The sequence below is a fragment of the Spinacia oleracea genome, chromosome 2 (assembly GCF_020520425.1).
Source record: "Spinacia oleracea cultivar Varoflay chromosome 2, BTI_SOV_V1, whole genome shotgun sequence".
Taxonomy (NCBI): domain Eukaryota; kingdom Viridiplantae; phylum Streptophyta; class Magnoliopsida; order Caryophyllales; family Amaranthaceae; genus Spinacia; species Spinacia oleracea.
Window position 1 is genome coordinate 98,821,101 of NC_079488.1, and position 13,479 is coordinate 98,834,579.

Genomic DNA, 13,479 nt, shown 5'->3' on the forward strand with positions numbered 1-13,479 from the left:
CTATTTTGGGACATGACTTTTTACCATAAATTTCCCCATCACCATCCCTTATTTAATTCATTCACATTTCCCTATACACCCACCCAACCCCACTTTTATGATTTTTTATTACTTTCATAAAAATATCTTCTCTCTCCTTCATTTCTTTATTACTTTCTTCATTTATTTATTATTTTCTCTTACCCCCAATCATTACTCTTACATCCAATCATTAAAAGATTCTAATTTCTTAATTTCCACCCAAAACTCCAAACAGGAAGATCAAAAAGAAACGGAGGGAGTATCTGATAGTCTTTTACAATTATTTACATAACAAAATACATAAATTACAAATTTCTTTTGCAGAGAGTATATAAAGGGAGACCTGAAGTATAAGCACAACTAATAGTCATACACTTAATTGGTAGTGCGGCATAATTAATGTTCTTTTACGGGTCGTGAACGGTTCGGATTAAATGAGTTCAAATTGAAATTGGTTCGGATTAAATGGGTAACGGATTCGGTTCGAATTAGACGGGCCACTGATTGCAAACAGATTTTCCTAGGGTTGGAATAGATTCAAGTTAGTATCATGGTGATAAACTGATTTTCGAATTGCAATAACTGAATAGTTACTAGTGTAAGTCAAATTCTGCAGTTGAGCTGACCGTACTATTGTTCCTTCTGTTATATGCAAGTAACTAAATTGGCAATATCATGTTTGACAATTATGATTCACGAACCGCGTTAAGAAGACTTTTTATAACAAAGATCATCTAACATCACGACCAAATAGGTTCGCATTCCAAACAGAAAAACAGGATCAAGAAGTAGGACCTGGAAAATTTCGTGGGTGATCATATAACATAGAATACATACAAAATAATGAATTTTACAAGTAATAGATTTGCTTGTTAATATTATACATACTACGTATATGATATACACATAAAAGGCTCATCTCCTACCAGCAGAACAGCCTTCAGCATTTTGGAGCAATATTCACAAAAAACCTTGTCTGGTCCTCTATAGTGTATAATAATTTGTTTTCAGAATAGATCCGTGAATATATGGTAAGGCAACTGCATTTAACTTGTCAATGGAAGTGTAGCTTGGGGCTTAGTCTATATACAAAGAAATGTACTATTCTGCATATTGTGAACGGTCTAAGAAATGCCTACCAGTCATTATCGTTGATTTAGCATTAGTGTCATATTACAGACACAAGAGAGAGTAGAACACTAACGGAATGAACGCATTGTCAAGTTGAGCAGTATAAGCCTCAAGCAAGCCACTTGCTATCACCGCCAAGAGAAGTGAGCTCCAATTCTGCACGATTGTCCAATTTGGTAGTTATTATTAGATCCATGTTTGATCACCCACAATTAAAATGGAAAGCGTCAACAAGTGAACTTCATTTGCCAATGAATAACTGTATAACAGCTTATTTTGTAGTCGCGAACAATACAAACCTGGATATATCCAGCCGATGCAAGAAGTGGGAGGAGGAAAGAGCAAGCTGCCATGACTGATGTTATACCAGCAGCAGTTCCTTCAATAGTCTTCTCTGAAAAGACACAGCAGAAGACTAGTTAGAAAGTCAAACATTCAGAAATGAAATAAAAGGATAAATGCACCATGCACAAAACTCACTGCCAGTCTTGCTCCACCTCAGGACACCATATTTGTAACCAACCATTGATGCCTGTATAAAAAAAAAGATAAAACTTTACATATCCGAGTAGGAAAGTTGCAGACATAAAGATACATTATCCAACCAGTTTAGATGAAGTTCCATTTTGCAGGACTCGCTTTTCTTCCAGGTTCAATAATTACTCTGAAAACAAAAAGACGATTCCCAGAAGTAGTAATTTTGACAAAACCTTCACTAATATAATACGTACCATTGTATCTCCAATTCCGAGGCTCAAAATGCCAGCAAAGGGCGCAAGTGGACGATCACTAAATCCAGAAGATATCCATATAGGTAGCGCACATCCCAATAAGAGAGAAAAATGGCTAAAATAAGAATGAACGAAAAAAGGCATTAGGTAGTTACTAATTGGTTTACAGGCATTATGCTAAGACGTCATGCGCATAAAGGGTACATACCTCACAATAAGAATTTCCGAGTCACGGTGGTCTGTAAAAGCATTCATGAAATGATGGATAGTCTCCCCAAAAGGCCAAATTCTCCATACCTGCCTATACAGATTATGATTAGACAAGTACACTGATGATTATCACTATGTTCAGATCAGGTGACTGATAGTGCTTGTAAGTTAAATATCCATGTCAAATGAAACTATCTCTAGGGAAAATACAAGGAATCAAGCTAAGCCACATATCCTTTTTCATGTGAGGATATCCCCCTCCTGTTTAAGGATATCCAAAAAATACCATTTCATTGCGGAGTTAATATCTTTATCTCTCACATCAACCCTTCTAATCTCTCAATTCCAATACTTACTCTTACTGCGTTTTCTATACCCAATTTAAAATTTTGAATTCTACTTTTGAGTGAACCTTGGGAGCTATTCCCACTTTTCAAAATGTTCTACTAACTTTTTCTTTGCGGACTCCAATTCACATCTAATACTATTAATATATCAAATTATATAATGGTGAAAATTATAAAAAGTTGATATTTTGAAAATACACGTTGTAGTGAATCTAACAATATTCCACATGATAATTTTTTTTCTTATATGTAAGTCACAAAATGTGGTCAAAGTTTGTTTACTTTGATCCACGAATAGTAAGTGAGTAGAACATTGTGAAATGGAGGTAGTATATGTTTTAAAACATCCTACACCTATATTGTTAATGTATACTGGAACACTGGATTAGCTATCCACAAAGTTCTTTGACGTTATCCCTTTTTCATTTCAGCTGCTATGTACGAACGGGAATGATTGAACAGCTTTTAGTTCTCAAAGGTACCGTTACAAAAGTCCATATTGAGATGTCCAAAGAATCCTATATATATGACCATCTTTAAGATTCCGGTTAACTTTGGTGATCTCCAGTCAATTACAAGGTGGACAAGACTAATGTTCACCGGGTAGTAGGAACTTTTATGAAATGAAGGCTTTGGGTGGGTAGAGTCAAACTGCACATTTTCAGGTGTTTAATAATTTACTTCTAGCAAAGCAAGTCTAGAGGCTACCTATGGAACCTAGTTCACTGGTTGCAAGTGTGACCAAGCCCTTTACTATCAAACTCTTGTGTGCAGAATGCTGTGACTGTGTAATTCAGGTTGTATTTGAATAAAGTGTATCTAATACTTATTGGATACTCAAGCGTCGAGGTGGCAAATTGGTCATACTAATATTCTCTTTGATGGGAAGGTTGGCATATTAACCCACCATCTTTTATAACTCTCTCGCCTAGAGGGACAGAAGCAGTGGTTGAGCAGAGACATTAATTTGCTTAGACTTGAGAGTTGGTGAATGCCTCCTAAGGCTAGGGTTTTCCAGTGGCATGCTTGTCGTGACACTTACCTTATTACCTATTAGTGAGCGTATGCATGGAAAAACGCATCCAGGGCTTAGTTTTAGAAGTCGCGAGGCGCACCAAGGAGAAAAAGTCCCTGGAGCCTAGGCGCAAGATGAAGTCGCGCAAACCTTTTGTGAGCAAGGCGCAAAATTTTCTTAAAATTTTTGTGTTAAAAAAAAATCAAAATAGTATATCTTTTTGTCACAAAGGGGTAAAATAGTGCTTCTAGTAAAATAAAAAGCCTTTTTGGGGAAAAAGAAAAACAAAAAAAAGGGACCAAGAGGTTCAAGAAACTTTTTAGGCACCTTTTTAGTCACCGACTCTTCATTTAGATTCTCAAAAGAATTGTGCCACACGGCCCACACCTTACATAAAACAGTTACTTCAAAATAGAAAAAGAAGGAGTTTACATGACCTGTCGCTGAAAGAGACAAGAAAACAATGGAGAAATTTGGGGTTTTCTCTCTTCTCTTTTCAATATAATAATTTTTAACTGTTAGAGAGCAATTGGAGCCTTATACCATAAGACTCATAAAACTCTGCGCCTTGAGCCCGGGAAAAGCGCATATGGCGCTTACTTTTGGTAGGGTGCTCCGATTAGGCGCCTGGACCTGCGCCTTGAGTGAGCCCAGGGCGCACTTTATAAAACTAAGATCCTTGGCCTATCTATTGAGTGTGGCTTGCGGTAGTGGTGAGTGGTAGGACATGCTTCAAGTGTTCAAGGATTTTTCTTTAGCTAGCGGGGGGGGGGGTACTAAGTCCTGCCTCTTTTCTTGCTCAAAGTAAGAAGGTAGTTTGCAATGGGTTGTTGGGGATTATGGAATTATCGGAACGAGAATCTGTTTGTAGAGGGTGTAACGCGATATGGGATGTAATTAGGACAGATTTCAGTTACTCTTTAAGATTTTTATAAAGCTTAACCTGACGGAGTGACGGATTAGTTGCACAGGAGCGTCTAGAACTCTAGATGTGTTCTGAGAAACACTGCAGGGAAGGATTATTAGAATTAACTGTGATATAGATGTTATGTGTTATGGTGTTGTGGGTATGAGATTGCTTACAAGGTGAAGTGGTTATGGGCCTTGTGGCAGTGGTGAGAGGCTAGCAATGATCCACACATAGCCAAGGCAAACACTTCATTTGGGATGAAATTTTGTGCTTCATTGCAGCCTTGATGTGGTTTTCATGGAGAGTGATGAATTGTAATTAATCGAATCGATTGTTTTGGAGGAGATCAAGACTTCATTGTCTTAACTTCTCTTTCCTTGGAAGATATTTATCTATACTTACTAGTTTTAATTATGGTCATTGTCTCATGTTAATATGGTAACCTTGCTCTCCTTTAATTGCCAATTTCTCACCCGGCACAACTGTGTGAACAGGTTTCAAAAGGGGATTTTCGAAATGTATTCTAGAAGCATTGCTATGGATGTAATCTTATTCGTTGTTAATCTAAAATTACCCTCCCCAATTTCCCTTCAAAATCATTTTCGTTTAGATTTCAAGAAGAATGCTACTTCTTCCAAATAGCGATGGAATGAATGAAAAAAGTAATAACCGAAATTTGCGCGTTGAACTTACTCGAATAATTTCCATGACTAAAAAAGTTGCCAAAGCCACACCAAAAGCAAGATTAAGAAAATCTGGCTGAAAAGAAGTAAGACAAAACGTAGCATCAGACATTGTTAGAAGAGACGGAAATTAACAAAACAGCCATCATGAAGGAGAATCAACCTGAAGAATAAGAGCAGGGACAAACATAGAAACAGCCATTAGATGATAATACTTCCGCAAGAGGATCCTCTCCACCTTACTACTCTTTGAAATGTTATAGAACCGATGCACCGAGACACATATTACACCTACCCAGTAGACACACAATGATAACCTCTTCAGTGGCTCAGAGAAAACGAACTCAAGCACCCTGTTCAAGCATATTTAAAGTTAAGATTCAGCTAAGTAAATTGCATTTTAGTAAAGCACCACCGTTCCACAATTTCATGCCAATCTAGACGACAATTTTCCAGAATGAGTTTTGTTAAATGCATAAAGAGCCATCATTAATTATTTCAGATAGTAAAAAAACTCAAAATGATTAAGGGAATGCTTGGGGAGTAATGTATAAAGAGGGTAAAAAAAAAGCAAAATTAAAGAAAACGAAAGGGAATGCAAGTAGTTGTTAAGGACGAGGTAGTGATGGTGTAATTGTAAGAGGGATTGTGTAGTTATGGTATGGTGAGAGGTGAAAAAGGGGGAACTGTTATCCTCATTTTGGGGGTAATACACTAATAGTTAGTTATCCCAGTGTGGGGGTGGGTAACTATTACCTTCATTATGAAGCTAATAATTCCCCCAACTCTCCCTTTCCCTCATGCAACCACTACCTTATCTCATTTGCCACCACCTCTAATCATTTATATTTTTCCTAGTTTAACTTTTATTACCCCTTAATACACTCCCCTAATCTAAGCATGGCCTAAACAGTATAATATGACCAACGGATTATCTTGAACGCCTGCAGCAAACACTTAATAGGATGCAACCTCTGATGATCCAAGCATTTCCTGAATAAGTATAGTTATGGGAAGGGAAGATATAATCAAGACCTACAGGCCATCACTATTCAGATTGGTTTAATTTTAAAGGCAGAAACTCAGTGTAGCTAGCTCGCAGGGAGAAGGCTTCAAGAAACTTTTACTGATTATTTTTTCAGATTCCTTCTCTTTCATAAAAAATTGAGAAAAGTTTTTTTTTTTTAATAGGAAAAATTATTTTTATTAAGAAATGGAGAGAAGTACAGCAAGAGGACAAGGTGTTCTCATAATGAACGATAATAAACTAGTTACAAATGTGCCCAGTTCCATTGTCGGCTTGTAGCTCCCCAGTTGAGTAAGTTTTAATATCCCAGCAGCCTTAGTCCACAAGGGTGCCAACAAAGTTAGTAAATCACGTGAAACGGTGAAACAGATGCTCCTTTAAAAATCCGAGGATTCCCTTCCAACCAAATTGTCCAACGGATTGCCAAACAGTATTTCGCCATAGTTCCTTTTTCTCCTTCGCCTTTCCGAAACCCACAAATCGAATTGCCCTCTTCTAGAATTCTCAGTTCCCACTCTGGCTCCCTCAGACCCAAAAGTATGATCCCTTCACCACTCCCCCCCCCCTCCCCCCTTTTAAATCCCTCATGAACAAGAAAAGCATGAAGACGATTAGATGAAACAAGAGCAAGTGAAAAAACAGAAGAGAAAAGCAGAAAATAAGAACCAGAATGTGTTGTAGAATGGAAATTTAGGAACGTAGAATGATGAAGAAGAGAAACCGAGGGAACATTATTTAACTACTTGTATTACATCATACATTATATATCATATAATCTCAGGCCTCCGAGTGGCTAGACTCTCCCGAAACTATAAGCTAAAACAAAGTAAAGTAAAACTCACTAATAATTTTCTGCTTTGTTTCCCTCTCACTGATCTCTACCCTTTATATAGCTAACACATTTGCTTTATCCCAAGCTAATTCTAACCAACTAATATATTAACGCCAGTAATACCCCTCGCTCTAGTAGTGCATCACAAAATGCTCCACAAAGCATCTTATCTTACCTTGCTTCCTTGACTCAACTAGCTGCCCACTCAATGGGGCTTATATCAAACTTCTTCTCCTCTATACTTCAGTATGTTCTATCCTTCCCCATCCAACCAGGCTATTGGGCATGTAATGAACTACTGAAACAACTCTGTGCTGAAGTTCTTAGCCAATTCCTATCTCCAGAATTAAAATGCAGTGATGGGAAAAAAAAATATTACAGCTTCACAGGTAAATTTTGTACACCAGGCATACACAAGGAAGAATGCATTCATACCATAACAGAGGATGCACTTGAAAATCCTGAACAAACTGCACCCACAGTGGAATGACCGCAGCTGAACTGACTGCCAGCAAAGTGAAGAATAAAACAGATTGCCCACTCTCATTCCAGATCCTTGCTTTACAAACACTAGAACTGGTGAAGCGATTGACAATTTGAACAGAAACTTTGGTAAGTAAAGGAAACAGGAGGAGGCCGAGCAGATAACCCTGCAACAAATGGAAAAATAAATAACATAATACTATAGGAGTGGCTTCTCATCTACCTAAACCACATGCCAACTCAGCCAAAACAGAAGGAAAACTGCAACAGACAATCTACCTGAATGATGGTGCTAATCTCACTTCTTTTGATGCTATATCGCACATCAACCTCTGATGGCATCAAGTACTGTACGATCTGATGAAAAGAGAATACTGCCTTTACTACAAATAAACTTGCAGAATGATTCATATTAATTAAAGAGTAAGTGCAGAAACCTTGACAAGAGTAGATCTAAGCATGTCTCCAAAATATGTAGTAAGACCAACAGTCACCAAAAGCGCTTCTCCTACAACATTGAACGAACAAGAATCAATATACAAAATGGAAGGTTAGCTAGTATATCCTTACAGTAATACGCTACAGAAAAAAATAATTATACATTAAACTTCTTCTCATAAAAAAATTAACATGGGTTTTCCTTGAAAGCTTAAACAGCCAATATATCTTGAGTTTAAATGAAAACAAAGATCCTGTGACAGTTGAGTACCTTTAGAAACAAAAGCTAGAAACATTTGTCATGGAGTATACTATGAATTTGAACCTGATAAAACTAATCCGTACCCAATATCATCAACTTAGATCAAAATTGTGCCGAAATAAGAAAATCCGATTTTGACCCAATCCAAACCAAAAGCTGAAAATTAAAATGTCTAATATGATCTAATATTCATAATAAGCTAATGGAACTTGAACTTGACTATGTTGAACGACTAGAAGCGATGGTATCCAAACCAATGAAACCAAATTGCTTACAACCCGTGTATCATCTGCAGATTTATCCAAACTAAACCTGATCTAGATGCCCTTTTGTTTCTCCAACACCCCGCACCCGCTAAGCAGTGGTGGAATCATGGAAAAAGAACAGTGAGCAGAGAGGGGGTCATGAACATTATACTCAATAAAGAAAAAAAGGTATAACCCCTACAATTAATAGAGATATTAAAAAAAAAACTTTTCACTATACAAATCACAGAAAGATCCCAATTTTTTTCCAAGGGAAAATGACAGGAAAAAAAATGAGTTAAAGAAAGGGAAATTTTCAGGAAAGGTGTAAGATGTCTAAAAAAGTACAAATAGGCAACGTTAATTTTCACTGAAATGATTATGTTCTATGAAGAAAGGATACAAATAGAACAGGAAAAAAAACGAAATACCAAGTTGCCGTTTTGAAAACCCGAAGACGTGACTGTATGCACAACATCAAACACATAATATAAAGGCTATACCAACTAATCTGGGTTTCCATCAAAACCAATTGTGTCATTTGTCACTCTCTTCGTTCCCCCTACTCTGGCTTTTAAGGCTATGCACAGATTTTAGGAAATGATTGTAAATGCATAGATGTTCAAAATGAACAAAATAGTGCATCGATATTTCAAGTGACAGACAATATGGAATGTGGAAAGTTAATTAAGGGGTCAAATCAAATAGAATGAGGGAGTATACATCTAAGGCTTCAGAGGGCCTATCACCCCCTGCTAATGTCCTCCCTCTTAATACCACACTCCCACGCCTACCCCTGAGGTTAACTAAGGTGCCGAAATAGCAAGATTTCAGCATCCAACCACAATTCAGTTCAGTTATGAGCTTACACTCTTGGCTAGCAGATGCATCACAACCTTAAAATTTACATTGCTGTCTTGATCTACTTCTCTTGATAAATGACTTTGATTCTAGAAACACAAATGGGTTTATCTTGAATAAACCATGAGATTAACGTATCAAGAACATTATAAATTCTGATAAAGATATAACTTCGTTTATAATAAGGTTGAGTTTTCAGTATGAGAATTGTGCTGTGACTGCTGTCACAACTTCTCTCTCTACCAAAGAAGACAAAATCCGGTCTTGAATCAAAGACAACCCCCCCCCCCCCTCCCACACATAAAAAAATAACAGTTTTACATGATCAATCATGAGAAGCTGTTCAACAGCTTTTCAGTTGGGATGGAGCAACATCACTCAAATTCTGACAGGAAAGCCTATTTTCTCCATTTATCCTTACTCCTAAATTGCATAAAATCTCATTCTCATGCCAAAGAAGCTTAAATGACAGATCTGAATATCACTACTTAACTACTTTACGGCATTGCAAAATTTCTCCTTCGAAACCCTTGGTAAAGTAACACAATAAAGTTAGTCGCCCATTAATTCCCGTGAAAGTCCAACATACTGTAATGTCTGTAACCACACCATAGGCAAGGGCCTCATGAGAGGTACCAAGGTAATATTTATTCGTAACCACTTCATACAGAAGATCCCCAAGTAAGCCATTATCATACAAGTGGGATTGCTTGAAAAACTTGATAGTGTTCTGCCCAAATGATTATTAACTGATTGGTGGACTACTCAACTAGCTCTGTAAATGAGCCCACTGAGGGGAAAAAACCATCACCTCCTAGTTTTCAAAATCTTGCTCCCATCCTCACAGCTCCAATTCTCTCACTTTGTTAGTTGATTGTGTCTTGTTGGACTCGTCTTCTATCCGTGCTCACTCTTCCTCCTATCCTCACTGCTCCATTTCTCTCACTTTGTTAGTTGATTGTGTCTTGACGGACTCATCTTCTTTTCGTGCTCACTTCTTCAACAGTGCAAGTTAACAGGCGATTCAAATTTTAAGTCTGATGACTCTGATCTGAAGCTAAAACGGTTGAAAGTGCACTTTAGAGTTTCTAAAAGTTGTTTGACGACTTGAGGATGCAGCACTGGGATGGGAGAGGGCGGGGGGGAGGGAGCTTTTAAGAGTTGGCTTATACAGTTTTAAATTTATAGGTTAAAGTCTTCCCCGGGCCAAGACAACATCCCTACATCCTAGAAGCTACACAAAACCAATCTAACTGCCACAAGGTGTAACAGCAGAACAGATTTCTTAGCTGACATGTCTAGAATCGTTGCAAAAACAAGTCCCAAAAGGCCAAAACACACAAGGCTAGTTTCCACAAGTGGGTGGCAAAAATACATTTCCCTTGACCCAAACAAAGTAGACGAAAGAGCATGAACAAGATCAGACTAGCTCATACCTATGGAAGCACACGAAGGGAAAGTACAAAGAACGTGCTGAATCAATTTCACTGCAGCTACTCCATGACCTATCATCCACAGAAGCATCAATGCCAAGTGCAACCCTGTAATAAATAATGAGATCAAGTCATATGGTCATATACCAGCCAATAAGCAAGATAAAAGACATCTATGACAATATATGAGAAAGATAACACTAGCATATCAACTATAAACGACTCAGTGGCCTTCACTTTGCATGATAGACTGAATGTTCCCATAACCAAGACATACCATAATTAGAAGAATCAAATGGGAGAATCGTGTATACTACTACACCCAACATTACACATGTGAAGGTGCATTTCAATGCAACTCTGCTGCTGCTTGAATGCTGAATGACCACACCAAGGAACAGAAGTATACTGAAGCAGCTAATATACGTAGTCCAATATAGCACCTTCTGGTACTGAAATTCTGCACAGCATGAGGAAATTGAGCATTTAAAGAATGGATGTGCCAACTAGTAATTCACACATAGAACTACTGTTGCTTACAGTAGAAGATTAACAAAATAATGAGATCACAATTCATCACGAACATCCTACTATACACAGAGTACATAACTTTTCCCCATTCATCCCATGGAGAAACTGAACTACACATTTGTCTATCATAAATCATGCTTCTCAATTTTCCGAAGAAATGACAAAACCACGTGTGAAGAAAAAATATTTCTTCTCCCTCAACCTAACAAACTATCGGTATATGAAACTTGACCTTAGTTGCATACTTTGTTTAAGAAATTGGCGATACTTATTACTCATGTAATTATACTCTATAAAAAATATCATTCCTAGTTACATAAGGTAATCTGTCATTCCCTAGATTTAAACGTTAGATAGCAATAAACAAAGCCACAAAACTTTTCTACTTTTACCACTCTTCAAAACTTACTACTGTATACGGGAAGCAAATTAACATATGCAAACTCTTCACCATCAAGTTTGCAAATTTTAACGAGTATTCAAGTAGTCGAGGCAGTAAAATATTCGAAAATGTCCACAACATTATACCTGCAAGTGCAACTTCTGCTAATGCCAATCCTCTTGACAGCTGTATTAACTTAGAGAACACTACAGCAGGCAACGTCACTGCTCCCAGCAGAATTCCCGACGACGCACCTGGCCTGCAAAATTTAATCAATTAACGATACACTAATGCTGATGCAGACTTGCTTTTCAATAGTAAAACTTAAACTCATTCTTCAATGTCAATTACAATAAAATTAAAAAACCTAAAATTTCAACCTCCATTACCAAAAAATACTTAATATTCCAACATTATAAAAAACCTAGAAACAAGTAAAAACCTAAACCGGTCAAATTACCTGGCACTGAATTTCGCGGTGGTTGTGGCGGCGGAGTTTTCGACGGAGATCTCGACGAATAAGGCGGCGGAAACGAGGAAAAAGAGAGCAACAGCCTCGAGGAGGAGGAGAGAGAAAGGAGCTGAGTAAAGGATGCGTGTGAGGACGAGTAAAACGACGGCTCTCTCGCCGTTCAACAGCGACGATGCCATTGACGCAATTAACACTATTTTTTACAGAATTTCACTAATATCTGGCCGCCATTGAAACGAATTCTTCAGAAATCATACGCAGAATTAGGAGAGAGATTTAGGAGAGAAAATGTGGGTTTTGGCGCGCATCGGAATGGAATATTACATAGTGCCGATGGATCTCAACGACTGCAAACCGCGTTATTGTTGCACTTTCGCTGACTTCCGGTTTAAGGATGGGTGTTGGAGTACGTTGGAGTACCCAATCGTGAAGAGCCACGTCGGAAATATTTGGTCATTCTATTACCAAATTTGGTCGTTGTAGGAGTCTTGACTCGACTCGAAGGACATTCAAGAGAAATGAAATGTGTGCAATTTTACGAGTTAAGATAAAAGTTGGGGTCTAACCTTTTGAGTTTTTCACCTTTTAGGACCTACACCTTTTTTTTTCACCTTTTGGGACCTCATTCTAATTTTCCGGTCACTTAATCCACCGTTAACTCACCGGTGGTTAATAAAAGGTTGATAAAATGATTTTTTATTTATACAATAGCCATATCAGAAATTAAAGTGCAATTAATTGCAAACAGAAATTTTAAAAAATCAAAATCCAACATTTGAAGATTTTTTTAGTTTGAGATTTTTCCAAAACGTTAAAATCTTAGAGTTATAGTTCTTAATCAAAATAATCAAAGAACACAACAAAATAAATCCACAAAGCAAAATTAATTATAATTTCACAAAAAAAGTTCCAAAAGAGAGAAGATTAAAGGAGATGGAGAGAGAAGGGAGTACCACCTTGTACTTCATTATTTGAGTTTATCATGAGTTAGAAAATTGAAAGCATCGACAAAGAAAGAACAAAATCAAAAAGTCTGGTACACAACTTCAAACATCTTCAAATTATTGAGCTTTCCGAAATCAAAGAATGAATTGAAGTGAGAATATCAACAATTGCTTAATTCTGCTAAAAGGCTCCACTTTGATATTATACATTCATGGTTGAGGATAATGAAGAAATATTACTAGCTTTTTACTTTAATGATTTCCTTATTCGATCCGAAATCAGTATCCCTTGCAGCAATTTGGTACTTTTCCTTCTAATTCTGCAACCTTCAACTCGGCATTTCATCTTCGATCTTGATGTAATCACAGAGGTACAAGTTTCGAGCATGGATTTCGAAGACATCTGATTAAATTTCCATTTTTTCGTCAAAGTAATTGATTTAATTTATTTTCTTTCCTTCCTTAAAAAAAATTAATTTATTTTCTTCCCTAAACAAAATAATTTGATTTCCTCTCTTTAC

The 13,479-nt window shown here is 37.2% G+C and overlaps 1 protein-coding gene across 1 annotated transcript; it reads right to left on the reverse strand.

Moving 5' to 3' along the window:
• Nucleotides 1–810: 810 nt before the first annotated feature.
• On the reverse strand, nucleotides 811–12,490 carry LOC110792880 (dolichol kinase EVAN). Its single transcript, XM_021997701.2, has 14 exons — nucleotides 12,003–12,490; nucleotides 11,689–11,801; nucleotides 10,907–11,089; nucleotides 10,633–10,737; nucleotides 7,828–7,898; nucleotides 7,670–7,747; nucleotides 7,343–7,557; nucleotides 5,212–5,401; nucleotides 5,059–5,124; nucleotides 2,092–2,180; nucleotides 1,884–1,998; nucleotides 1,633–1,684; nucleotides 1,452–1,546; nucleotides 811–1,308 (listed from the first exon to the last, which is right to left on the reverse strand). Exons 1-14 carry the CDS (start codon nucleotides 12,191–12,193, stop codon nucleotides 1,195–1,197), a joined length of 1,677 nt encoding a protein of 558 aa, XP_021853393.1. The 5' UTR covers nucleotides 12,194–12,490; the 3' UTR covers nucleotides 811–1,194.
• Nucleotides 12,491–13,479: the final 989 nt, after the last annotated feature.

Bases quoted from the DNA above. Each gene is read 5' to 3' on its own strand.
- LOC110792880 (XM_021997701.2), bottom strand. From the start codon at position 12,193: ATGGCATCGTCGCTGTTGAACGGCGAGAGAGCCGTCGTTTTACTCGTC. The intron at 11,090-11,688 runs GTATAATGTTGT...CATGCTGTGCAG, and splicing joins AGCAGAAGTTGCACTTGCAG to AATTTCAGTACCAGAAGGTG. The intron at 1,685-1,883 runs GTACGTATTATA...TTTTTTATACAG, and splicing joins TCGGAATTGGAGATACAATG to GCATCAATGGTTGGTTACAA.